This window comes from Diabrotica virgifera, chromosome 3 (genome assembly GCF_917563875.1).
Source record: "Diabrotica virgifera virgifera chromosome 3, PGI_DIABVI_V3a".
Classification (NCBI taxonomy): domain Eukaryota; kingdom Metazoa; phylum Arthropoda; class Insecta; order Coleoptera; family Chrysomelidae; genus Diabrotica; species Diabrotica virgifera.
In genome coordinates this window covers 96,388,718-96,416,512 of record NC_065445.1, presented here as the reverse complement: position 1 = coordinate 96,416,512, position 27,795 = coordinate 96,388,718, and the positions used below count along the sequence as shown (strand labels likewise).

Here is a 27,795-nt window from a genome sequence, read left to right as displayed (position 1 = left end):
TTACACTGTTAACAAACATATTTTATATACATTACACATAGTATTTTAAAAAATTTAAGAAATGCACATCGTGTTTCTCTAAGATGTTATGAGAGAATGCCAGGCATGGGCATATGGTAAAAGCACTTCAGAACGGTTTTGGGTGGTGGTCGTAAAACCAAAACGATTATACAGAGGAGATCAAATTACATAATATACGAAAGAAATAAATTTGGAAATAAATCTAATGTTTAACGTTCAATAATAGGAGAAAGATATTTTGCAATTATGATCTCAGTATGTAGCTCGAAATATGAATACTGAGATGTGTATTTTTTTTTGTATTTTATATGGAACAGAGGCTTGAACGCTGTATTACGTGTAGTGTATATATAATATGTTTGTTAACAGTGTAATGTTTAATTAAAAGTGCTTATTGAAAATGGCAAGTAGCCGAAACGTCTAAGCAAAATCAAGTGTTTTATTTATAACAGACCGCAAACCCAGGAATTAAAAACCAACTATTTATTTTTTTATATAAACGGGAAAATATCGAAATTGCAAAAAAAAATTATTTCGCAATAACTATTGTAAAAATTAGTGTACAGATTTGAAATTTTTGTCAAATGAGGATTCTTTGGTGCTTAATATGTGACAAAAATTTCAAAGCGATTCATTCAATTGTTTAAATTTTATTAAAATTGTTTATCCCAGAGAGCTTTTTCCTCGCAATAACATAAGTCAGAAAAAAATGATGTTAGAGTTAGAACCATTCTACAGGTGTCAAAGGAAAGTGCACGAGCTAAATTTTCAAATTAAAAAAAAGTGAACAAAAAATACATTTCTTAGTAATAAATAATTATGCAAAAGTACCGTCAAGTTTTCGTTATAATCTTTTTGAATATTTTTTTTAAATCGATTTTTTTACCATGTTTTAGGTGCAAAACTACTAAGTACCTAGTTATAGTATATAATATATAAAAAATATATAATTTATTATATAAAAAAATAAAAAGTTTATAAGGAAAAATTGACGATACTTTTGCATAATTATTTATTATTAATAAATGCATTTTTTATTCACTTTTTTTAAACCAATTTGAAAATTCAGCTCATGTTCTTTTATTTGACACCTGTAGAATGATTCTAACATCATTTTTTTCTGACTTATTGCAAAAAAAGCTCTGAGGGAAAAACAATTTGAAAAAAATTTAAACAATTGAATGAATCGCTTTGAAATGTTTGTAACATATTAAGCACCAAAGAACCCTCATTTGACTAATTTTTACAATAGTTATTGGGAAATTAATTTTTTTGCAATTTCGACGTTTTTTTCGCAATTATAATATTAGATAACAATAAATGAGTATTTCAAACTTTGTAATACGCCATTTTAAAGCTTTTTCCATGCTCTCTAAACTCTAAGATGTGTGTACTAAAAAACTATAAGTTTCACTGTTTTCCATTTATTTGAAAAAAAAAGGGAAGAAGGCCGTTTTTTGACATTAAATTGTTTATAAATAAAAATGGCCACCAGATCCTACGCAGGAAATAGTTACAATTTGTTCTTATAGGTATTACCTGTCGAAAAATGCTTCAGTACCCTGGCTGTTGAAGTGTCATGGAAATAACCTTATTACCCTGATAGTATACTAACAGAAACCTCCGGCTACTTATGCGGAAAAGCTGGGAAGCTTTTCAGCAGAGTGAATCTAACTGAAGTAACTTGTCTCAAAATCTAAAGATCGGTGTAAAATAAAAAAAGCCTTTCATATCATTTACATTACATGAAATTTTCATCTTATAAAGTGAGGAAACCACTAATGGAATACAAATATTTCTGTCCTTGTTTTAAAAAAATAGAAAAACACTGAGAGCTGACGAGTTTTATAATATAAAATGTGCGATTCTGAAACATAAATTTAAATGTACAGGTTGATTCACGCAAGCCTAGCACAGTCCACAAGCTTTATTTTTAATGGAATACCCCGTATATTTTTGTATTTTTAAAAGTCTATATCATGTCGGGTTTATTATAAATAATGCAGAGTGTAATTTTGAAAATATAAAGTATGGAAACCGCTTATGAAATAAAATTGTTTGTTTTAGAAAATAAAAAAAAAACGCTGGGACACGTCAACTTTTAAATTCAAATAATTCACTCAAGTCTAGCATAATCCATCATTTTTATTTTTAATGAAACACACAGTATATTTTTGCTCTTTGAAGCTACTAACAACCTCGTCTCAAAAAAGTATTATGTAGGGTATATTATGAATAATATAAGGTGATATAACCCTTAGATGAAGCTCTAGAATTCAAAATACATATTTTTTGGTGTAAGTTTTTAAGTTCCTTCTCTTTCTTGGATACAGTTTTAATGCTGGTGTAAACAGAGGGTAGTGCAAGAACATATAAAAACTTTCTAGAAACTATGGCCTATAAACGTAGTGCTATATAAATTAAGCGCTATATTTTTTAATAAATTCCAATGAAATACGCTGCTTGATTCCAAGAAATCGAAAGATAAATAACCTTATTATTGCGTAAAAGTGTCTTACGTTTTTTAATTCGCAATATGTTTTTTTCCAAATATGTCATATTATGTCTTAATAACATTCAAATTTATAAACAATGTACTATCACTAACATATCTGTCGTGTTATACAGATTTGCTTATGTATTCGTATATAAATCAAAACGATGAATCTGAAAGTCAGGGTTAAATTTACTGCAGTATTTATTCGGATACTATATTCTGTAATCCTAAATAAGCCCGGATCCCGCGTACCAAAAAAGTTTATTAATAGCAAGCTGAAAATTTGTTAGTAGCTTAACGGTGTCTAGTCGGACAAACTTTGATGTACGGGAACACTGGAACAGGGAAAGTTTTAATTGTGAAACAAGTTACAGGTTTCGAACGTCAGATTACGAAAACGTCCCATGTATTTTGTCGGACAGAACTTCCAAGTTATTTGTTATCCTTTCATTAAACTCTCGTGCAAAAATCAGGCTGCTATTTACTACCAATATAATTCCTGTCATTGGACATGTTCTACGTGTCGGCTTATTAAAATGCCCAACATATTTATCGGACAAACATTTTTTCATGTATTATATAAAGTTTGCTGTTGACTAAACTTAAAAACCACCTGCTAGTTTTCACAATCATAAACTTGTCAGGATGACACGCTCCACAATTCAAATTACGTTCCACAATTAAAACTTCCCTGTTCCAGTGTTCCCCTACATCAAAGTTTGTTTGGCTAGACACCGTTAAACTATTAACAAATTTTCAGCTTGCTATTAATAAACATTTTTTTGTTACTCGGGATCCAGGCCTAAAATACATGAAAACATATTTAAGGCTGTGCGCAAGATAAAAAAGAAAATAAGATTCACAACATATTTTTTTCATTGTTCTAACACACCTATAACATACCTATTTTACTTTAGTTTTGGGTTCATTAAAAGGCAGTTTAGACTACTTAAGTCGTTTACCTAATAATTCATTCTACGATAAGATTTTGTATTTTAAATAGAAGGTAAGTTTGTACCTACTTGTAATTTTAAATTTTATTATGAATTTAATAACAGGAAAAGAATGACTGGATTAACTTTTACATTTATATTTGTTATGATATTTTTATTTCTTCTCCTTCTTAAGGTGCCTTCTTCATTACTGAAGGTTGGCTATAATAGTCCATTCTTTCACGGTTTATGCTCTAAATTTTAAAGAACCGCTTGGATTGACATGAAATTTGGCATACGCATAGATAACATGTTGAAGAAAAAAAGTGATATGGTGCCGATGTGTGCTTTTGCCCTGGGGGTGAGTTTCACCCCAACTCGGGGGTGAAAAAATATATGTTCAAGATAAGTCACGAAATGGATAAATTGACTAATTTTAAGTAACTTTTGTTCTATAGAGCTTTTTCGCCAAGTCAACACTTTTCGAGTTATTTGCGAGTGAATATGTTCATTTTTCAACAAAATAACCACATTTTTAGACGGTTTTTTGCAAATAACTCAAAAAGTAAGTATTTTGTCGAAAAACTCGTTCTTAGCAAAATATAGCCTATAAAAAAGTAAAAAAAAAATGGTGTAAGCGTTAGGTCTCTGGATCTCGTAGAAACAGAGTTATAGCCAATGAAAAATATATTCATATTTACCAAATTTCAAATAGAATTTTTCGACGTGAAATATCCAAAAAAGTAAGCACTTTCTGGGGAAAACTCATTATAACTTTTTTAAAGTGTTTAAAAAAAGCTTTATTTCTCTTTTTACAAAAAGTTTATAGCAATAAATTTAAGCAAGTTACGCTCAAAATAAAGTTGATCCCTTTTGTTTTTGCAAAAAAAATCGGGAAGACCACCCCCTAATTAGCAACTTAAATGAAATTAATCGTTACCGCTCCACAAATTATTTTAATTATGTTGTGTTTATATGATCTGTAAGTTTCATTGATTCAAAGTGCTTATTTTTTAAAAAATTTGGTTTCAAAGTAAAATTTTTAAAAATTTAAATTTTGAAACATCTGCTTTTTTTTAAAATAACTTAAAAATTGTTAGAGATACCAAAAATCTCGAAAAACAAAAAAGTCAGATTTACTTTTCTGAATATCATGTATTTTTTTGTTTTTCTGTTAGACAAAAATTGATTAAGATTTGGTGTTTCTAAATTGGATACATTCGTGATCAGTGACTCGTTCAACCCCTTTTAACTACAGCCCTTTCAATAATAAGGACTTTGAACCCATGAAACTTACAGATCATATAAACAATATATACACAAGTGAAGAAACTTGTGAAGTCGTAACGATTAAGTTCATTTAAGATACTAATTAGGGGGTGATTTTCTCGATTTTTTTACCAAAACGAAAAGGGACTAACTTTATTTTGAGCGTAACTTGTTTAATTTTGATGCTAGAAATTTTTTTTATAAAACAAAAATGAAGCTTTTTTTAAACACTTTAAATAGGTTGTAATGAGTTTTCCCCGAAATGTGCTTCATGTTTGGTTATTTCACGTTAAAGTATTCCATTTGGAATTTGACGAATATGAACCTTTTTTTCATTAGCTATAACTCTACTTCTACTAGGTGTAGAAAACGAGATATATACACTATTTTTTAAAATTTTTTACAGGCTATATTATTGCCAAGAATTTTTTTCGACAAAATTCTTACTATTTGAGTTATTTGCGAAAAACCGTCTAAAAGCGTGGTTATTTTGTTGAAAAAATGAACATATTCACTGCCAAATAAATCGAAAAGTTTTGACTTAGTGAAAAAACTCTATAGAACAAAAGTTACTTAAAATTAGCCAGTTTATCCATTTCCTGACTTTCTTTGGACGAATATTTTTTTACCCCCAAAAGGGGGTGAAAACCACCCCCAGGGCAAAAGCACATATCGGCACAATATCACTTTTTTTCTTTGACTTATTAGCTATGTGTATGCCAAATTTCATGTCAATCCAAGCGGTTCTTTAAAATTTAGAGGTTTTGCAATATTTTACCGTTAAAGAACGGACTATAACTGCAACAAATCGTTCTCTATCTTGAGCTGTTCTTAGTATATAATATGTATCCATGCCTGTCCAGTCTCTTACGTTCTTCAGTCAGGAGCGTTTTCTTCTTCCTTTACTTCTTCTTCCGTCCACTTTCCCTTCCATTATGAGTCGTAAAAATTGTATCTTTCTCCTTTGTAAATAAGTCCTGGATAACTCGTTTTTCTGTTTTTTACAATATTTAGAAGTTCTCTCTCAGTCCCCATTCTTCTCAGCACCTCGTTGTTGGTCACGTGCTCTGTCCAAGAGATCTTCAGCATTCTTCGGAAAATCCACATCTCAAAGGTTTCTATACGCCCTATACTTGTAATTCCTAGAGTCCGTGTTTCAACTTCGTATAGCAATATGGAATAAATTAATGTTTTTACAAACTGGTATCGACTATTCAATTTTTGTATCGGATTGTTACTACCATACTTTATTAAAACAATTATTTGTGAGCAGAATTGTAAAGGAAGATTGGTGAGTGTTATTGCAGTATTTTGGATGTCCAGGGAAGGTCTCACGTAGTGGCCTTCATCTCCATGACAATGCTAGGTCTTACCATACTAAAGTAGTGAGAGGAAAATCTGCAAAGAAATAAATGGAAAATATAATCCCGATATAATATTAATCCCGATTTATCGCCTTGCGATTTTCATATTTTTAGAGCACCGAAAAAGGCGTTAAGAGGTAATTTGGTTTCAGTCAGATGAGGAGGTACAAAAGTATAAAATAATTATTCGAGCAAAAGCCACATATAGTATATTAAGTATGGAGAACGGTAAGGGTTTTATACCGATCGAAGACAATTGTTTGGAGGAGGAGCGGAGCGACGACTCCAATTATTGTCTGAGATCGGTTACCCTTAACGTTCGATATGCTTATACGTTTTTTGCACGATTGATACCATTATAAATTATAAAATTAAACATTTTCGTCATATTGACTAGTTTCATTCATTTTATCAAGATAGATATTTTGGTTGTTAGGTAGTTACTAGGGTGCATAACAACAATGGAGAATTGAGTTTTTATTTAGTTGTCAATAATTTTAAGTACAATTTTGATTATTATAAATTAAAATATGAGCGAAAGTGAATTTGAAGAAATTGAACGGGCTTGGGAAGAAGGGTGTTCCGCAATTATTCCCGAAAAATCCAAAATCCGTTATCAAAATACCTACCAAAGCTTTAAAAAATGGTGCGAAGGCAAGAATTTAAGAATCGAAGAAAATACTCTATTTGCATATTTCGTTCAAAGACATATGCAGTTGAAAGCTCCTGGAAACCTCTGGGCAGAATATTCAATGATTAAATCCACCGTTTTTCTTTATGATGTCATTGATATTTCCAAGTTTTCAACTTTGATCGCGTATTTGAAGAGAAAAAATGTTGGCTATAGGCCTAAGAAAGCGAGCATTTTTACACGGGAGCAATTTGAAAAATTTCTGATGGAAGCACCGGATGAAGAATTTCTAGTTCACAAATAATTTAACAAATTGTACCATAAGTTTCAATATTAATAAATAATTCGTTAGTTTTCTTTATTCTTTCAAAAAATAAATTAAAATTAAGAGATTTTTTAACTCGACGGTAAGTGAATTACTTACCGTCAAGTTGGAGTACTTATCGTCGAGTTGGATTACTTACCGTCGAGTTGCTAGTAAATGTCACCTACTGACGCAAAATCTGTCACGGTAAACAGTCAAAAATGATCAATCGTGCAAAAAAATATTTAAGCAGGGTATACATGGATTGGTAAAACAATTTCATATGTGCCTTAAGTTTAATGGTAATAATTTGTAGATATATATAGTGAGGGGCAAAATTATGCAATAAATTCATTTTTTCGAGAATAAAATATTTTGGAGAGAAATCCCGTAACAGGTCGATTAGGTCGATTAGGTCGAATCGGTCGTGGGATAGTTTATTTGAAAGGTTATTTAATTCTATTTTCAGTAATATAAACATTAACATAATAATTTATACAGGGTAACCAAAACATAATTTGTAAATTAAATTAATTCACAAAAAGAAGAATGACAGTAATTTATTTAATTCAAAATCAATTTTATTGCTCTCAGAGCACAGAAAAAATAATTATATGACAAATAAACATTGCTTTTCGTTTAAATCAGATGTTTAAACTGCCAAGAGGCAGGTCGGTGACAGTTTAACATTAAATTTAAGCGAAAAGCAATGTTTATTTGTGAAACTAATATTTTTTTCTATTTTCTGACAGCAGTAAAATGTATTTTGAATTAAATAAATTACATGCATTCTTCTTTTTGTGTGAATTAATTTAATTCGAAATTTATTTTTTTGGCTACCCTGTATATAATTATTGTAATATTTATATTTCTGAATAGAGAATTGAATATCCTTTTAAATGAGCTATCACACGACCCCAATTCACGTTTAAAAAATTATTAATTACGTCATCACACCCAGATGGATGAAGTCACTAGTATGATGTAATCACTAGTACGTACATGCCAAAAAATCATAATTTAAAAATAAAAAACGACCTGTTTCGGGATTTCTCTCCAAAACCTCCCATTTTCGAAAACATTAATTTGTTCCATAATTGTTCGTGCCCCTCTGTATATTTAGCAATACATTTTTTTCTTGGATCAAAGATGGGTTTCAATTGGACAAGTTTCGTAATTTATTGCAGTTTTTGATTTGTGTCTTCTATTTCTTCTATCTTATTAATCCTCCAGTCGTAGGAAGCTCATTTGGTCCAAAGTCCAATCTCAATATACAACACGAATATACATTTGAAACACCATATTATGTTAAAACGTACGATTTTGTAGATAATACACGGATTTGTAGATTGTCATGTCCGTTTTTGAAGTTGGTGACCATAGTAGTGAAGTTATGCTTCCTAATGTTTCCTAAATATATTTAAGTTCTGCGCAGGTCTTAAATGTCTGTAATGGACATATAAAATATTTCTTCCATTTAGTAGTGCAGTCACTGAAGGTGGATATGAGCTACTATTACCTCCGATTTCGTCGAACCTCCATCGATTTGCATGAAAATTGGTGACTGGTTAGAGGATATCTCAAGGAACAAAGGTGACATGGTGCCAACTTGTGCTTTTACCCTAGGGGTGCATACCACCCCTTCTCAAGGGTGAAAATTACTTTATTAGAAATAATCCCATTATTCGATAGAAGGACAAATTATAAGCAAAATTTGTTATATAAAGTTATTAAAATAAATCAAACCTTTTTGAGTTATTAAAGATAAAAGATTTTAAATCTTCGTGAGAAAAATGCATGTTTTCAACCGATTTTTCATAAATAACTCAAAAACTATAAGTTTTTGCAAAAAAGTTATTATTATCAAAATTGAAGCTAATAAAAAATTAAATAAACTCCTTACTAGAGAAACATTTTAGTGTTAAATAAAAGTGAGTTATAGGTAATTGAATATATATTTTTTTCGGTGAGTACCCAAATCTAAGTATTCAAGCTTAAATAACAGGAAAACGATGCATTTTATAACATAAACTTATTAAACATTTGTCAAAGAACTTAGAAATATCTATCAAATGAGCTCCCGAAGAAGTTGACAGCATTAAAATTTATGCTCCAAAAATTTTTCAAAATATATCTTATAAAATTTTTTCCAAAAAATGTTATAGTTTTTTTTTTAATATTTCCGTTAATTTTCAAGATATCAGGTTTACCTAAAAACAATTTGACAGTTAATTCCAAGGAGTATTAAACCGCGTAGAACTTAATCTTTTAAACCACGCATTTTTTTTATATAAAAGGTTAAATGGCCCCGATTACATGGTTCTCGCAGCAAAATTTATGATTTACACGTTTCTCGGTTATTTTTTACCATACAGAAATAGTAAAACAGGTAATATATCTGAGACGGAAAGAACTAAAATTTGGTTGTATATAATTTTTTACGTGTATGGAGTATTTTGGGAGTTATTATCAAAAGAAAATGAAAATTACGATAATTTTAAAAATTCTGGATATGGATTCTAAACCGGTCAAAATTGTTCAAATCATTACCTATGCTAATATTAAGAAATGTTTTGTAAGAATTATAATTTTTGTGGAAATGGTGTAGTTTTATTTTTCACTTTCTCCTAAAAATTCGAAAGGGTTCTCTTGTTTTCATTAACTTGCTTAATTTTGGTGCCATTTACTTCTTCTGGAGCTCATTTGATAGGTATTCCGAAGTACATACTTTGATAAGTGTTTAGCCGGTTTATTTTATAAAATGCATCGTTTTCCCGTTACTTAAGCTTGAATGCTTAGATTTGAGTACTCGTCGAAGAAAATATACATTCAATTACCCATAACTCACTTTGAATTAACACTAGTTTACCTTTTTAAGTAAGGAGTATATTCAATTTTTTATTGCCTTCAGTTTTGGTGATAATATCTTTTTTGTAAAAGCTTATAGTTTTTAAGTTATAAGTACGTGAAAAACAGCTCTAAAACATGAAATTTTTTTACGGAAAATTAAAATCTTTGATCTTTAATCCTTCAAAAAGTATTGATTAATATTGATAACTTTATATAACAAATTTTGCTTAGAATTTGTCCCCCTTATGGTATTACTTTTAATAAAATTACACACCCGAGAAGGGGTGGCATTCACCTTCAGGGTAAAAGCGCAAGATGGCATCATCTCACCTTTGTTCCTTGAGGTATCTAACTGCTCACCAATTTTCATGAAAATCGAGGAAGGTTCAACGAAATCGGAGGTGAAAACCTTCAATTACTGCACTGTAGAGATAATACCTATTATATTTATTTACCGTAAAATAGAACCCATTTTTTTCATATTTTCTATTCATTTTCTTATTTTGTTGAGAGTGGCTATAATTACTTAGTTATCTACTCAGAAGAAGTCTGTTAAACTCTTCTTTTTCTTTTTGCATAGACATGACTAATTTTCTTGGCATTTCCATTGATCGTCTTCCTATCGAGGAACAGTCTTTCGCCGTCCTTACTACTCTATTTGTTGTCATTCGGCTTATGTGGTCATTCCATTCTACCTTTCTGTTTCTTACCAAGTTATTAATGTTGTGCACTTTGCATTTCCGTCGTATATCTGTACTTATAGCTCTGTCCCATAATGTCTTACCCTCGATTTTTCGAAGAGTTTTCATCTCTGCTTTTTCTAGCTTTCTTTTTGCCCTCTCTGTATCAGGTTGTGTTTCTTCCGCATATGTCATTATTTGTCTGATGACTGTGGTGTAAATTCTGCCTTTCGTTTCTTTTCCGATATTTTTATTTCTCCATAAGTATTGTTTTATTCAAGCAACCTGTGGCAGTGTTTGCTCTATTCACTTGGACCTCCACTTCTGTTTCGAGCTTTCCGTAGCTAGATAGTGTGATGCCTAGATATTTAAACTTCATCACTTGTTCTATTATTACTCCAGAGTAATGAGCTAGTAATAGACCATGTTCGGAACACTCAAAGATCCAGGTAGCTGACTACTTTTTTAGTTATTGTAGACCTATAGGAAGAAAACCTACCTGTTTGCTGCCTAGAGTTCGTGTCCGTTTTTTAATTACAGTGGAACCTGTTTAATTCGAACTTCCATAATTCGAAATCTTCTTTAATTCGAATTTTTATTCTGGTCCCTAGCATTTCCTATATAAGTAATGGTAAAAAGTCGTGAATAATTCGAATTATATTTTGGATAATTCGAACTTTTCTACTATCTTTTCTGAATATCTAAGAATCTTTTGTCATTACTGAGAACTAAATTCTAAAACGCAGCTAAAAATTTCGGATCTCTTTGGAAAAAAATAAAGTCGGTCTTTTTTATAGCTTGCAAATGTTTTAATTATTAGTATTTTTGGCCGAATTTTGTTGGCCCATTTTTTTAGGTTGACAAAACTCGGGTAATAATAGGAACAAAAACATCTCCAAGCGATAAAAATGATCAACTACTGTTTTTTTGCTGATCAATTACTGATATTTATCATTTGCAGGTGTTTTTGTAGGTAATCGTTGTTTTTGTAGATTTATTTTTTAATTCGAATTTTTGGATAATTCGAATTTATTTAACGGTCCCCTGAGATTCGAATTATCCAAGTTTCACTGTATTAACAATTTAGTGCAAAAATCGCGATTTTTCGATTTTTTGCACCCCATTCAAAAGCTAAATAGTTGACATAAAATTACAAAATTTAATTTTTTAGAACATTAAAAAACCTTCAAAATGCCGATTTTTGAAAGTTAAAAAGTCAATTTGTTGCTAAGCAAATTGAAAAATAAGTGGAAATCGTTATTTGTTAATAACTTTTACTAAAACTACCTTAGAACTTTAGTGTTTCACCCAAAGTAGGGTATTGGGGTACTTAATAAACCCTCAAAATTTGAGACCGATCCATTAATTAGTTTAAGAGTTATTCTAATTGTTAATCCCAGAGATCTTTATTTTGCAATAACATAAGACAGAAAATAATGAAGATAGGGCAATTCTGCGTATGCCAAATGAAAGTAGAAAACTGATGCTAAGAAAATGTACTAAAAAAAGATAAAAAAATTATCTAATATAGGCAAAAATCCTAATGCCAAATTTGTGAAATTTTGTAGTTTATAAACATTTAGAATAACTTTAAAAATATTGAATAAATATTGTTAAAATATAGTAAAAATATTGTCCGTAGAAAAATCATTTTACATATCAGATTTAGAGAACTAAATTTTTAAAAATGTAGTTCAATTGGTGACTAGTCGTGGTAAGTGAAGGGGAAGGGGAAGCTGGGAGCCGACAAATACGCGAGTTCAAAAACTAAATAAGGCAACTTAAAACTACTATCATTTTCTATATCGCGGAATCTACTGAATATATTTTGATTCGTTCTTTTTTGTAATTTGTACTTAATTTTTCTGTACATTACAAATATGCAATTTGTCTAGACATTTATTAATTAATAAACAGTCTAATTTGTTTAAACAATTTTTGAAAAAATAATTGTTTCCCAAAGATCCATGATTTTAATCATATCGTTATTAATCATAGAGAAAGTTAAGGTATACTTTAATAAATAAATTATCTTCAATAAATAATTATCTAATAAAAATCATTTATTTATTAAAGTGTACTTTAACTTTTTCTATGATCATTAATGATATTTAATATAATTTAATATAATGATTTAAAAATAGATTTCTGCAAAAAAAATATTTTTTCAAGAATTGTTTAAACAAATTATGACTGTTTAATAATTCATAAATTTATAAACAAATTGCATATTTGTAATGTACGTAGAAATTACATACAAATTAAAAAAAGAAAGATCAAAATCCAATGAGTTGATCCGGAGATAAAGAAAATTATATTCGTTTGAAATTGCTTTTTCGGTATTTTTACTCGGTGGATTTGTAGGTTCCCCCTAGTAATCGTTTGAACTGCATTTTTGAAAAATCGTAGAGGGTGCTGTGAAGGTACTATGTTTGTGCAAATTTTAAGAAAAAATACAAATCCCATTCTTTAAAATGACATTAATGAGATTACTTAATTAAGTATCATAAACAAATTAGCTGTGAATTAAAAAAAAAACATATGACTAACTTTGTCACAAATGAACCCAGGCTAAATTTTTTTATTTGAAAATTCGTGTTAAAATACTATCTTTTCGAATATATAAAAAAATTGTTTGTACGGACAACATTTTTAAAGTTATTTTTAATGTTTATAAATCACAAAATTTCAAAAATTTGGCATTAGGATTTTTGACTATATTAATTATTTTTTTTGTCTCTTTTAATACATTTTGATACTATCACTCTTCTACTTTCATTTGGAATACTCAGAATTGCCATATCTTCATTATTTTCTGTCTTATATTATTGCAAAATAAAGGTCTCTGGTATAAACAAATAGAATAACTCTTAAACTAATTAATGGATCGGTCTCAAATTTTGAAGGTTTGTTAAGTACGCCAATACTCAACTTTGGGTGAAACACTAAAGTTCTAAGGTAGTTTTAGTAAAAGTTATTAACAAATAACGATTTTCATTTATTTTGCAGTTTGCATAGCAACAAATTAACTTTTTAACTTTCCAAAATTGGCATTTTAGAAGGTTTTTCAATGTTCTAAAATACTGAATTTTGTAATTTTATGTCGACTATTTAGCTTTTGAATGGAGTGCAAAAAATCGAAAAAATCGCGATTTTTGCACTAAGTTGTTAATAATTAAAAACGGACGCGAACTCTAGGCAGGAAACAGGTAGGTTTTCTTCCTATAGGTCTAAAATAACTAAAAAAGTAGTTAGCTACCTGAATCTTTGAGTGTCCCGAGAAAATCCTTATTACTCTGGACTATATCTGACAATTCACCTCTAATTTACATCTTATCGGATTTGCTGTTATTGTAGGCACTAAAAATCTAATTTGTCAATTTGAAGCTCTACAGAAAAAACTATTATATTTTCTTCAGTCTAATTTCCTCGTTTAAATATAGAAAATATTGTTGTCTATCGCAGCTCGTGAGATTTTTTACTAAATATTTATTCAATAAACAGCTTATCTCTAGATTTTTTTCATTTAATTATGAATTACGAATTAGTAGATAGATAACGATTTGATGTTTTTGAAAGGATTTATTTGATAGCGGATAACATCGGCAGCTGCGGTGTGGATTACGAATACGTGTGAAATACTTTCACTCACGAGAGGTGCGAGGGCAAAAACACAGGGTTCGAGAACATTCAAAATGGCCAAAATTAAAGATGAATTTACCAAAGAATGTGGCCACAGGTCTATTTTAAAACAGGTAAATGTTTTGTATTATTTTATGTTTTTTACTATTTTATTTCTGAATATGCACCAATTTAAGTTTGGAATTAAGTTTATTTAACGTTTCGACTTCCACTTCGGAAATCGTTGTCAAAATACAACACATTAATAAATTAAACACATTTTTCTTTTGCTGCTTGGTAAAAAAATTCTTCTAATAATTTAATTTTATCTGACTCATTCATATTCAGACATATTTATAATATTACCTATAAGTACAAATTTAAATACATGACTTTAAAATAATATTGCCAATATTTACGAGTTCCTGGGATTATTATTGGCAAGTTCATTCGATTACATAAAATCAACTTTAATTTTAGAACGTAGGTGCAAAATTCACCAATGCTTTCTAAATGCATTCATTTTTTTTCGAATCCTAAGAAAACTAATAAATATTTTTGAAAAATTTACACACAGAATGAAAGATTACATTATTACCGAGGGCCCAAAGTCCCTTAGAATAAACCAAAAGTTTCTTTTGAATGAGATATTTGAAATTAAAAATCACACTAAATTTTTTTTTCATCCCTGTAACTTATTAAAATTAACATAATATTATAAGTTTTCACTTTCGGCTCTCTGTAAGATTGCAGTCTTTCATTCTGCGTTTAAATTTTTCAAAAACACTTACCTATTAGTTTTCTCAGGATTCGAAAAAAAATGGATGCATTTAAAAATAATTGGCTCGAAATTTTTGGCCTACGGTCAGAAAAATCATAGCATGTGATTCGTTCTTAGAAATACAACCACGTGCAATGATGACAGTAAAATTCTCTTGTTAGTAAATCACGAGGAAAAAACCAGGAAGAAAACCTTACAGACATGGTAAACCTTTGGCCTTACAATTAGTTTACTCTGAAAATTAAGACCAAACTTTGATTTTATATACAGGGTGTAAGAAAACCAAAAGGCAGGTCATAAATTAAATCACATATTCTGGGACCAAGTAGAGTTCGATTGAACCTAACTTACATACCTTCGTACAAATATACACATAAACAATTTATAGTTGCCCTTTGAAGCTACAAAATGAAAATAGATTTTTTCCAATATATCGAAAACTATTAGAGATTTTTATTGAAAATGAACATGTGGCATTCTTATGGCAGAAACATTAAAAAAAATTATAGTGAATTTGTACACCCCATAAAAATTTTATGGGAATTTGGTTCCCTTAAACTCCCCCAAATATTTATGTACGTTCCAATTAAATTATTATTATGGTAGGTACCATAAGTTAAAAAATGTTTTTAAATTTTTTTTGCCTTGTAATACTTTTTTGATAAGCCAGTTTTTATCTAGATATTTTAAACATTTGAAGGGTCAGGGGGAAGAATGATGAATGTCTATCTGTAAGCATTTTCGGTAAAATAAGAAACAAAGTTACATATTCATTGTTTTTCCCACTTGCGTCCAATTTTGTGACGTGATTTTGTGACGTGATTTTATCGTCTTTATTTCCCCTTAGCCATTCACAGGTTGATAGTACTCTTTCTAAGCTAAAAGAATGACCAAAAATTGACATTCATCGTTTTTCCCTCTAGCCCTTCATTTGTAAAATCTAAGACATATTTTTAACCCTTAACGTGCCAAAACAAGAAATACGCAAAATAAAAATTATTTCTGACATTATTTGTTGAAGTGGGTCGTCAATTAATACATTTTCACTAATAAACTTTTTTTTTAACAAATTTTGACTTTGATTTGTAGGTAGGTATCTGAATGCACAACGCCAAGAAACCCTAAAACAATATGTGTGTATTACAATACACATTACCAATTTTAGTACTTGTTTTCGAAATTAAAATTAGGTGGAAAAATGAAAGAACACCCAGGGTTGTACTGATTTATTTTACTAACAAATATATTACAATGATTACTTGCTCATATGGAAATCGTAAAAACAATTTCGTTTTGACACAAAATAAAGACGTACGTCACATTTCGTACATTTTATATGTGTTTGGATATTTAGTGGAGTCACTGAAGGTTTTCACCTCCGATTTCGTTGAACCTTTATCGATTTTCATGAAAATTGGTAAGTAGTTAGAAGATACTTCAAGGAACAAAGGTGACATGATGTTAACTTGCGCTTTTACCCTGGGGGTGGTTGCCACCCCTTCTCGGGGGTGAAATTTTTTTATTAAAAATAATACCAGAAATCGATAGAGGGGCAACTTCTAAGCAAAATTTGTTATATAAAGTTATTAACATAAATCAATACTTTTTGAGTTATTAAATATCAATGATTTTATTTTTTCTTAAAAAAATGCATGTTTTAAAGCTGTTTTTCACGTATTTCTCAAAAACTATAAGCTTTTGTAAAAAAGCTATTATTACCAAAATTAAAGATAATAAAAAATTTAATACACTCCCTACTTAAAGAACTAAACTAATGTTATTTTAAAGTGAGTTGTGGGTAATTGAATGTATATTGTTTTCAACGAGTACTCAAATCTAAGTATTCAAGCTTACATAACGGGAAAACAGTGCATTTTATAGAATATACTTGTAAAACACTTGTCAAAGTACTTCGGAATACCTATCAAATAAGCTTCAGTAGAAGTTAATAGCATCAAAATTAAGCAAGTTATGATGAAAATAAGAGAACCCTTTCGATTTTTTTAGGAAAAAGTTAAAAACTAAACATACGCCATTTCCGCAAAAATTAAAATTTGTAGTAATCCTCACAAGAATTTCTTTATGTTATCATAGTTACTTATTTCCACAAATTTGACCGGTTTAGAATGCATATTTAAAAAAAAGGTATAATTTAAAAAATCAGAATTTTTAGAATTATCGTACTTTTCATTTTCTTTTGATAATAACTCCAAAAATACTCAATATACGTAAAAAATGATAAATAACTAAATTTTAGGTTTTTCTGTAACAAATACTTTACCCATTTTACTATTTTCGTAGAGTAAAAAATAACCGAGATAGAAACGTTTAAAATTTCAATTTTGCTGCGAGAACCATGTAACCGGGGCCATTTAACCTTTTATTTTTAAAAAAGTAAGAGGTATAAATGACTATTTTGACGTTTGTTAATAGCTCTTGGAATAAAATTTTAACCAGTTATTAGATGAACTTGCTACTTTAAAATTAAACGGATTTATTTACAAAAAAACAATAACATTTTTTAGAAAATTTTTTAAAAGATACATTTTGAAACATTTTTGGTGCATAAACTTTAATGCTATCAACTTGTTCGAGCACTTATTTGATAGATATTTGAATGAGCTTTGACAAATGTTTAATAAGTTCATGTTATAAAATGCATCATTTTCCCGGTATTTAAGCTTGAATACTTAGATTTGGGTACTCGACGAAAGAAATATACATTCAATTACCTATAACTCACTTTCAGTAACATTGAAAGGTTTTTCTAGTAAGGAATTTATTTGATCTTTTATTAGCCTCAATTTTGACAATAATAACTTTTTTGTAAAAACTTATAGTTTTTGAGTTATTTATGAAAAATCGGTTAAAACATGCATTTTTCTCACGAAAAATTAAAATGTTTGATCTTTAATAACTCAAAAAGTTTTGATTTATTTTAATAACTTTATATAACAAATTTTGCTTATAATTTCTCGCTCTATCGAATTGTGGGGTTATTTTTTATAAAATAATTTTCACCCCCGAGGAGGGGTGGCATGCACCCCCAGGGTAAAAGCGCAAGTTGGCACCATGTCACTTTTGTTCCTTGAGATATCCTCTAACCACTCACCAATTTTCGTGCAAATCGATGGAGGTTCAACGAAATCGGAGGTAATAGCTCATATTCACCTTCAGTGACTGCACTAATTTACACAATTGCGACATCGGCCCTTGGTGGAAAATTGTGGAAGGTGTCCGAAATTATCAAATCTTGTATCACCTTCTGGCCGGGGTTGAAATATGGTTCTTGTTCTTTTTTTTGGAACAGCGATGTCCTCATTTGAAGGTGTTCCAAGTTTTTTATTTTTACGGAGCAAGCTGTCGATTATGGAAAAAAGATTAAAGTTTTTGTTCTTTTATATCATCAAAAATTCATATCATCAAAAAACATTTTAAAGTAATGAATTGGAGATAAAATCTCGTCTGGAACTTGAAAATTATCCTCTTCAATATCTACCGGGTAGCTAAAAGGTTCCTCTGTCCAGCTGTATATTTTCGCTTTCTTGGTTTTGTTTTTCTTTTGAACTTTTTGTTGTTGTTTGTTCTTTTTTAAATTGAGAGGTTTATGATCAAGCTCATCTGCTAAGGTTTCATCTATAACATACCCAATACGCTCATCTAGCTCGTTGTTTTAGCACCTTCTGCATTTTCTACCTTTTCATTGTTTGCTTCGTTTTCCAAGATCTCCTCGTTTTCGAGCAATATATTCGATAAAATAGTAAACTTAGATGAATTTTCTAATTCACCGTCATCAACACCCTCTATTACAGGATATGCTAAAGGGCGGACGGTAACATAATATATTCTTCATTATCACTTTCAATATCTGAGTCAATATTTCTATTGGGAACTAAAATATTATACTCACAATCCTCCTCATCATTTATTTGTTGAGTTGCTAATTGTATATTCTCTTTGTTCTGTTGGAAGCCATAATCTGAAACAAAGACGAACTTGAAACTAATACCCAGCGCCCATTACTAAAACTTATTGGAATACATTTAAATAAAATCACAAAATTAATTAATTTTATACAGTTAACAATTCAGCGAGTACTACCCTGGACACGTATTACTCGTCGTTCTTATTTAAATGGTCTAAAACGGGCAGTGTGTATTTAAATTCACATTTATTGTTGTTCGTGTTATTGGCGATGTGAATTTAAATACACATGTTTTTTAGACGAAGCTCACATTTTATCAAACAACTAAATTACGAAACTATTGACATATTACTACAGGACAATGCTTACCTTATTCGATTTTATTCACAGAATTAAAATAACTTTACAAATCGCCACAAAACTACCGTTATCTTGGGAAAAGGTGGTAAATTGACCCGTGTTGAGCTGCCCCCCCCCCCACTTGCAAAAATCAAAAAACAAATAGCCATGATTTATGAGCTATTTATGAGATTTCATATTCCGCAAACTAAAAATTTTGAGCTCGTTCCACTGATCGTTGATTTTTACCTTTAGTGACTGCACTATACAAAATAAATTGCAATTTACTGATCTAAATGTGCGTAATTTGGAAGCTTATAAATTATTAAATGATCTGTAGTCGCCAAATAATTAATTTAATGCACTTAAGTACAACTTTTTCTTAAGCCGGGAAGATAGGGTAGTTTTCTTGCGAAGGGGTTGTAGCTCAATAATCGAAATGCACGCGATTTAATAGTTTTTCTTAGAGTATATAAGCTATAGGAATTATATCCGCAATACGATATATTTTAAGTTTTCTCAGCATTTTTCTCTTAAGTTAAATCAATTTAAGGGTTGTTTGGGGGTGAAGGGGATGAGCTCAAAAATCGAAACTATATAATTTCAAGAGCTCATAAATAGCTCGTAATTCTGCCGCAAAAACCGATTCAATATTCCTATTTTTAAGTAGTGGGGGGGCTGACTCAGCCCCCCCCCCCACTAAAGTATTAAAAGTATTAAATTCCTGCTCAGTGGAACGAGCTCAAAATTTTTAGTTTGCGGAATATGAAAGCTCATAAATAGCTCATAAATCAGGGCTATTTGGTTTTTAATTTTTGCAAGTGGGGCAGCTCAACACGGGTGGTAAATTGAACCCGGCCAACGGTCGTCACAGAACTAACCTATAAAAAGTTGACAAATTTATTCCGCCAAATATAAAAATTACAACAGCGTAGTTACCTGTACAAGGAACAGAGGTGTATCGAAATACACATTACAATATCTACGCTGATTTGGAGGTTTAAACTTTGTAAAAAAAAATCTAAAATACGTGTGTATTAAGATACACATTGTCAAGTTAAGGGTTAAATGGTTATTACCAGGTCTCTATAACTTTACTTAACCATGTAAAAATATGTGTTGAATTTTACAAATGTTCAAAATATCTCGATAAAACTGGCTTATAGAAAAAGTACTAAGAGACAAAATAAGTTTTAAAAACATTTTGTTTAACTAATGGTACCACAATAATAATCTAATTGGAACGTACACAAATATTGCAAATAGGAGGGAGGTAAAGGGAAAAACACTCCATAAAATTGTTAAGGGGTGCACAAATTTTAGTTTTTTTAAGATGTCACATCAATAAAAATTTTTTCGATATATTGGGAAAATACCGATTTTCATTTTGTAACTTCAAAGGGCGGTATCTTTTTTTATCTACACATTTGTACTAAGCTAAGTTAGGTTCAGTTGAACTATTTTTGGTCCATGAATATGTGATTTAATTTATGACTTGCCTTTTTGTTACACCCTGATATTATGCACTATATAGTGCGACCACCATTTGGTGATACGCACCATATAGTGCGACGCGCGGCGGCTTAAAAGTTGACTGGAAGTGTCTTCAGAATTGATTACACAAACGAATTAATCTAATATTTGTAAAAATTCGAAATTTCAAAGTCTATAAAATTGGGAGAATCCCCAAAAAAATCTCTAAAAATTTCCTAAAAAACCAGTTTTTCAGATATTTGAAGATCGCGCATCTTATGTAAAAATCTAAGAAAAATTAGAAATATAGTTTTTGGTAAAAGACACAAAATAAAAGAAATAGACCATCTCAAAAAAATTATTTATACACTTTTTTTTTTCAAAAAATAAATAAAACATAAAGGTCTTTTATAGGTTATATACAGGGTGAGTCATGAGGAACTGTACATACTCCTACCTCGTATAGAGGCTCCTATGGGGAATAAGAAATGACCATTAAAAAGTGTCTGCTCCCATTGTTTAATAATATACAGGGCGAGTTTCGCATTTTGACAGAAATTTTTATTCGTCATAATTTTTGAACGGTCAGATCGATGTGTCTCTTATTTTGGCCAATCGTTACACTATTACCACCTAATCAACTAATTTATTCAAACTAGAAAAAAATCAGGTCCGGCTTTAAAAAAATTAGTTCGTTTGGGTCTTAGAAAAAATTTCACCCTGTATACGCTTTTTGAAAACTCTAATATGAATTTTACAAATTAGACAAATAGGCAATTAAAATGGCATATTTATTTTTTTCCGCACACGACTACTTAATTTTTTATAAAAAGATCAAATTTCAGTATGAATTAAAAGTTTGGTAAAGTGAACCATGTATTTAAAAAAAAATAACTTTTATTAAAAAAATATTTTTTTTGCACAAATAAGTAATTTATATTACCATCCAATCAACTGATTTATTCAAACTAGAGAAAAATCAGGTCCGGATTTAAAAAATTAGTTCGTTTTGGTCTTAGAAAAAATTTCACCCTGTATACGCTTTTTGAAAACTCTAATATGAATTTTACAAATAAGACAAATAGGCAATTAAAATGGCATATTTATTTTTTTCCCCACACGATTACTTAATTTTTTATTAAAAAATCAAATTTGTCAAAATCGGAATTTTAACCTAAAAATGAAAAAAAAAAAATGAACTCACGGTTTAACTCGCTACAACTCTGTTCCATTTTAATATTTTTTTTTATGAAATTTTTACAGCACATGCCTCTTACCATTGTGAAGAGTATGAAAATTGTTGTAGACTTTCAGTCTTCTTCTTGTAAAAGTTGCAAACTTGTAAATCGCAAAAATTGGGTGGAAAAATTAAAAATTTATCAATTTGATCACGTCTATGTTAAACTATAGAGTCCGAAATAAGTGTTATGGGAAGTTTTAGATGTAGACGTGTTATAGAAAAAAAAAAAAAAAAAATGGTGAAACTTTTAATTTTAAGAAAAACGTTGTTTTTGTAAATTAATTTTTGTAAAAAAAGTTAATTATTTTAAATCTATGCAAAAACTTTGCCAAACTTTTTATGCATAGTCAAATTTGATTTTTTAATAAAAAAATAAGTAATCGTGTGGGGAAAAAATAAATATGCCATATTAATTACCTATTTGTCTTATTTGTAAAATTTATATTAGTTTTCAAAAAACGTATACAAGGTGAAATTTTTCCTAAGACCCAAACCAACTAATTTTTTAAATCCGGGACTGATTTTTTTCTAGTTTGAATAAATCAGTTGATTGGGTGATAACATAAATTAAATATTTGTTAAAAAAAATTAATTTTGGTAATAAAAGTTAATTTTGTTAAATCTATGGTTCACTTTACCAAACTTTTAATTCATAATCAAATTTGATTTTTTTATAAAAAATTAAGCAATCGTGTGCGGAAAAAAATAAATGTTATTTTAATTGCCTATTTGTCTAATTTGTAAAATTCATATTAGAGTTTTCAAAAAGCTTATACAGGGTGAAATTTTTTCTAAGACCAAAACGAACTAATTTTTTTAAAGCCGGACCTGATTTTTTTCTAGTTTGAATAAATCAGTTGATTAGGTGGCAGTAGTGTAACGATTGACCAAAATAAGAGACACATCGATCTGACCGTTCAAAAATTATGACGAATAAAAATTTCTGTCAAAATGCGAAACTCGCCCTGTATATTATTAAACAATGGGAGCAGACACTTTTTAATGGTCATTTGTTATTCCCCATAGGGGCCTCTATACGAGGTAGGAGTATGTACAGTTCCTTATGACTCACCCTGTATAAATTAAAGTAAGCGTGTCCTTTAGAACATTCAAAAATGGGAGAATCACCTTCAAATTCCCAAAACCTCCTAAAATAAGTTTTTTGGGTTTTTAAAGCTGGCGAACCTTACGGAAAAATCTAAAAAATATTAGAGATATACAGTGTTTGATAAAATTCACCAAATAAAAAAATTAGACCTGCAGCCATTCCCAAAAGAAATTTATAAGGTTTTTTTTTCCAAAAAAATGCATTTTGAAGTTATGTACACTCAACCTTTTTTTTTTTTGATTGAGGTGGAACGCTCTTAGCAGACTAGGGAAGGTGTCCCTAGTACTGTTGGACTCGGACAGGAGAGGAGAACACGCTAGGGCCCACAGACCAGAGTACGTCCATGCGTCCCGCGTGCCCTCCATAACCAGCCGCCTACCAACTAAAACCACCCCCTCTTCCGACCCGGAATATCCCTGGACGTGTTCATTAGTGAACGATACATGGGGATATCCCGCGCAGTCTATGTAAGTAGGGCTAAAGAAGAAGATTGGCATAAGCCCTTCTATACTATTCTCGCCTTCCTAGAAACGGAGAGGCGGATAAGGGGGAGGTCTTTGAGGATAAACTCATAAAAAGAAAGGACAGGCTCGCCTACCTAAGATCAGCAGACGGACAGGGGAGGTCTTTGGATAGTGAGCTTAATAGTAGTATAGTATTAGCTATGCTATTCTCGCCTGTCTGAAAATGGCACGCGGATAGGGGGAGTTTACGACTGAAGGTGGGTATTACTTAATTGATAATCGGCCCAGTGAGCCTACCTACAAATGGTAGAAAGAACATAATTGATTAAGGTGTAGGGAGACTTAAAGATGAATATAAATAGGTAGGCCTTGAAAAAAATTTAGGGTAATGTGCCTGTGAATGTTTATATCTGTTGTGGGAGTTTTTTTCCTATTTTTTGGCTTTTTTCTGTTTTTTTAAATTTTTTTTTACTATTTTTTATTTATTTTTATTTTTTTTATTTTATTTTTTTTTATTTTTTTTTATTTTTTTATTTTTTATTTTATTTTATTTTTTATCAACTACGTGTAGCCAATCTCACCCATCTTGTTCCTTCAAAATTGGACTTATTCTCGACCGCGACGTTAATTATGTTATTGGGGCCTATATCGCCGAATCTGTTCCTGAGCCTGGCCTGCTCGCAAGCGAAGACGCTACACCGGAAAACGCAGTGTTCTGCGTCTTCCCTCACGTGGCAGGTCCGGCACAGGTCATCGTTTGCCTTACCGATTCTGTAAGTGAACGCCCGGAAGGACCCGTGCCCGGTTAAAAATTGGGTGAAATAAAAATTAACCCGCTTAAACTTGCAAGCGTACCACGTCCCCACATTCGGTATAAGCTGCTTGGTCCATTGGGCTTTACTTATTTCCGCCTCCCATTCTACCTGCCAGTCCATGAGTAGCAGCTCTCTGGCAGCCGCTCTTACTTCCGGTAAGTGGCCGTTTTGTGGCTCATATAGAGATTTTCTTTCCCTGGCTAGCAGGTAGATAGGAGGGGCGCCCGCTATCACTTGTAGGGCCGTGGTAGACGTAGTCTTGTAGGCACTGACTACGTTCAACAGAGGTTTCCTCTGCGCCTTATTTAACAATTCTCTGTACTTCTTGTGCCGTAGAGCCTCGACCCAGACCGGGGCTCCGTAGAGAAGGGTGGACTGTATAGTGTTGAGGTACAGTCTTCTTTTGGCACTACCTGGCCCTCCGATATTTGGTGTTATTCTTCGGAGGGCTGCGGTTTGTGCCTCGGCTTTCCTTACCACTCTCGTTAGGTGTTTGGAGAACCCAAGTCCACGTTCGAGGTCTATACCCTGGTATTTGGCGCAGAAGGAAGGTTTGACCTCGTTGTTTCCAAAATGGAACAGCAGGTCTGGTCCGTTTCTAGGTTTCTTTAGAATCACCACCTCTGTCTTTGCGCTTGCAAGTTCAAGATCATTCTCGATCATCCAAGCGTTCACCCTGCTGAAACATCCTTGAGCAATCTCAACTAACTCCCAGTGACAGTCGTGGCTGACGAAGATGGCAAGATCGACCGCGTAAGCCACAGCCTCACAGTAGCGCCCGTGCCACAGATTCAGTACGCCGTTGTATAGTATATTCCAGAGGGTCGGTCCGAGGACTGACCCCTGGGGAACGCCGGCAGTGAGCTTGGTATTATTGTTTTTATTAATTATTAGGGACCTGTTAGACAGATAGCTCTTGACTATGTTGACCAAATAATCCGACAAATTGAGGGCCTCCATCCTATTTATGATGTGCCCCCAATTTGCCGAATTAAATGCGTTTTTGACATCAAACATGATCAGCGCGGCCCATCTGTACACTCAACCTAGGGGTCTATAAAAACGGACATTTTTTGTCAAAGCCTTAATTGTGCGTATGAATTTTTTGAAATTTGTAAATTGATTTCATCTCACGTAAAAAAAATAAAAAGCAAAAAATGACGTTTCTGGGGGTAGGTGAGAGCCAATGGGGGTAGAGGGTTAAAATTGCATAAGTATAATTTTTTAATTACATAGAACGTAAAAAAAATTAAAAAATTGAATTCTGGGAGTGTGGTCATTTTTTCTATATTAACGGGGGGTATCCTTGTTACCTACGATTTTTTTATTGATTTATTGTCTTACATAATATTCATTGCCTTACATTTGTTTGGAAAATCTATGGAAAATTCTATCACGTTATTCATAAGATTTCGATTGATGCAAAGACGTCTCCTTGAATACAATATTATTTTTTAATGTTATCTATGTATTATTACATCAATGTTTATACATATGTCACGGGTCAAAAGTAAAACAAATGGTGCAATATATTTCGAAAGATTACCCCAACAGCATCATATTTATGTTTTGACCATTTTTATCGTTGGGCGGACGAAATATGACATAACAATAGATTATGCTATTAATAAATTGAAACGAAAGACGTAATCTTCATTAACAACAATAAGTTTATCAAGTGTACAATTAATTTCATTACCATGTATAATTTTTTTCGTTATGTAGGTGATAATTTGTAACTAAAAATAATCGTAATTGGTATATAAATGATTTTCTTTTGTAATATTTATCACAGGTTGTTAAAAAATAAATAAAATAAATTATTAGCAATTACTGCTTCTTAAATTAACAAACTTTATTTTTTGCACTTTATCTTAATTCATGATAATTTAAAAATATACATGGGCTATCATGTGAAATAAATCATTCCTTAGAAAAAAAATATGAGCCCTTTATTTAAATAAAAACATATTTCAGAGAAATAAGCAATAATAATTTAGCCGTGTTCATGATTTCGGTTCATAGACCAGGGGGATCTGTTTCGAGGTGGATCTGAGAGTCATTCGAATTTTTGCAGAAAATGTTGTATTATAACTTTAGTACTAATACTTGACTTTAACTCCCTCTCAAATAGATCGGGAATATTAATTTTTTTTTATTTTAATGGAAACTTAAGACGATTCATTTTTGAACAAAATCATACCTAAAGAAAATAAAGATAATTGGATATTTAATGAGATACAACTGGTTAAAAATGTTTTAGTTTATTAGATACCCTTACTGCAAAATAGCAACAAATACAAAAAAAGAGGGCCAAGCCATTTCTTCTTAAATATTTTTCAAACTGTTAAATTGTACTTAGGACCTCTATAACTCGCCTACCATATGCTTATAACACAATAAAATATTACCCGATTTTTTTTAAATCAATTTAATAGATTTTGTATAATAATTTTGCAATTTCAATTTTTTTTAAAACATTAAAAATTTTAAAAATGTTGCCCAACAGAAACTGAACTATATAGAAGTTTTTCAATTTTTTACGTATAACAAAGCTCTTCATTCTACATCTATCTACCGCATACTGATAGAATTTAAATTGGACTATTTGAGTAGCCTCAGGAACGTTTTAAAGTTATAAACAATATTTTGACTTATGAACAAATAGAATGTCTCGGTAATTATTAGATTAAATTAAATTCTGAAAACGTTGTTAAAAAAGATTCGGCAAAACGCTTCTTTTTAAGAAAATTTGAATTACGAGGTGTGTTTGAGTAGTTGAAAGTTGGCCGCCATTTGCGACGAAGTTATAATCAATAGGATGGTAATATTCAAACTATTACCTATTGCTTTCGGTCCTCTTTCTCTATACAAATTGTCATTATCTTCATGATACTTATAACATATAATAATAAAACGGATCGGCATTGCGCATGAAAAATACCAAAAATACCAACAAAAAATAATTTGCGTTGAAGAAAATTGACTTTTAAAGTTCAAACTCGGTATACGTAAAAAAATGTATTTTCTCAGCTTCAAATAGAGAAATTTTCTTCTCATATTTTTGTTTTGACATTTTTATAGTTGGGCAGTTGGGCTGGCAAAATATGACATAACAATAAATTATGCTATTAATAAACTGAAAGACGTAATCTCTGTTAAGAACAATAAGTTTATAAAGTGTACAATTAATTTCATTACCTATCTTTATATATAGGTGATAATTTGTAACTAAAAATAATAATTGTAATTGGTATTTAAATGATTTTCTTTTGTAATATTTGAAATAAATCATTCCTTAGAAACAAAAACATAATGCATTTATTTAAATAAAATGTATACTTCAGGGAAATAAACAATAATAACTTACCCGCCTTCAGGATTTTCTTTCAGAAATAGTCAGAAACTTTTTTATGATTTTTTTCGAAAGGTCGATATTTTCCGAGTAAGGGGGAAAATAGTGGAAGCATAATTATTGTAG

At 30.6% G+C, this 27,795-nt stretch overlaps 1 protein-coding gene across 3 annotated transcripts in view; it reads left to right on the top strand.

Moving 5' to 3' along the window:
- The first annotated feature begins 3,387 nt into the window (after window positions 1-3,387).
- LOC126881954 (facilitated trehalose transporter Tret1-like) overlaps window positions 3,388-27,795 on the top strand; it is a 44,262-nt gene continuing 19,854 nt past the window's right edge. Inside the window, exons 1-2 of one of the 3 annotated variants that reach the window (XM_050646695.1) lie at window positions 3,388-3,524; window positions 14,128-14,303. In XM_050646695.1, the coding sequence (XP_050502652.1) occupies window positions 14,244-14,303 (60 nt within the window). In that variant the 5' untranslated portion in view covers window positions 3,388-3,524; window positions 14,128-14,243. Of the gene's footprint in view, window positions 3,525-14,127; window positions 14,304-27,795 lie in introns of those variants that run through there. The other 2 variants (XM_050646696.1, XM_050646697.1) reach the window with 2 other exon arrangements.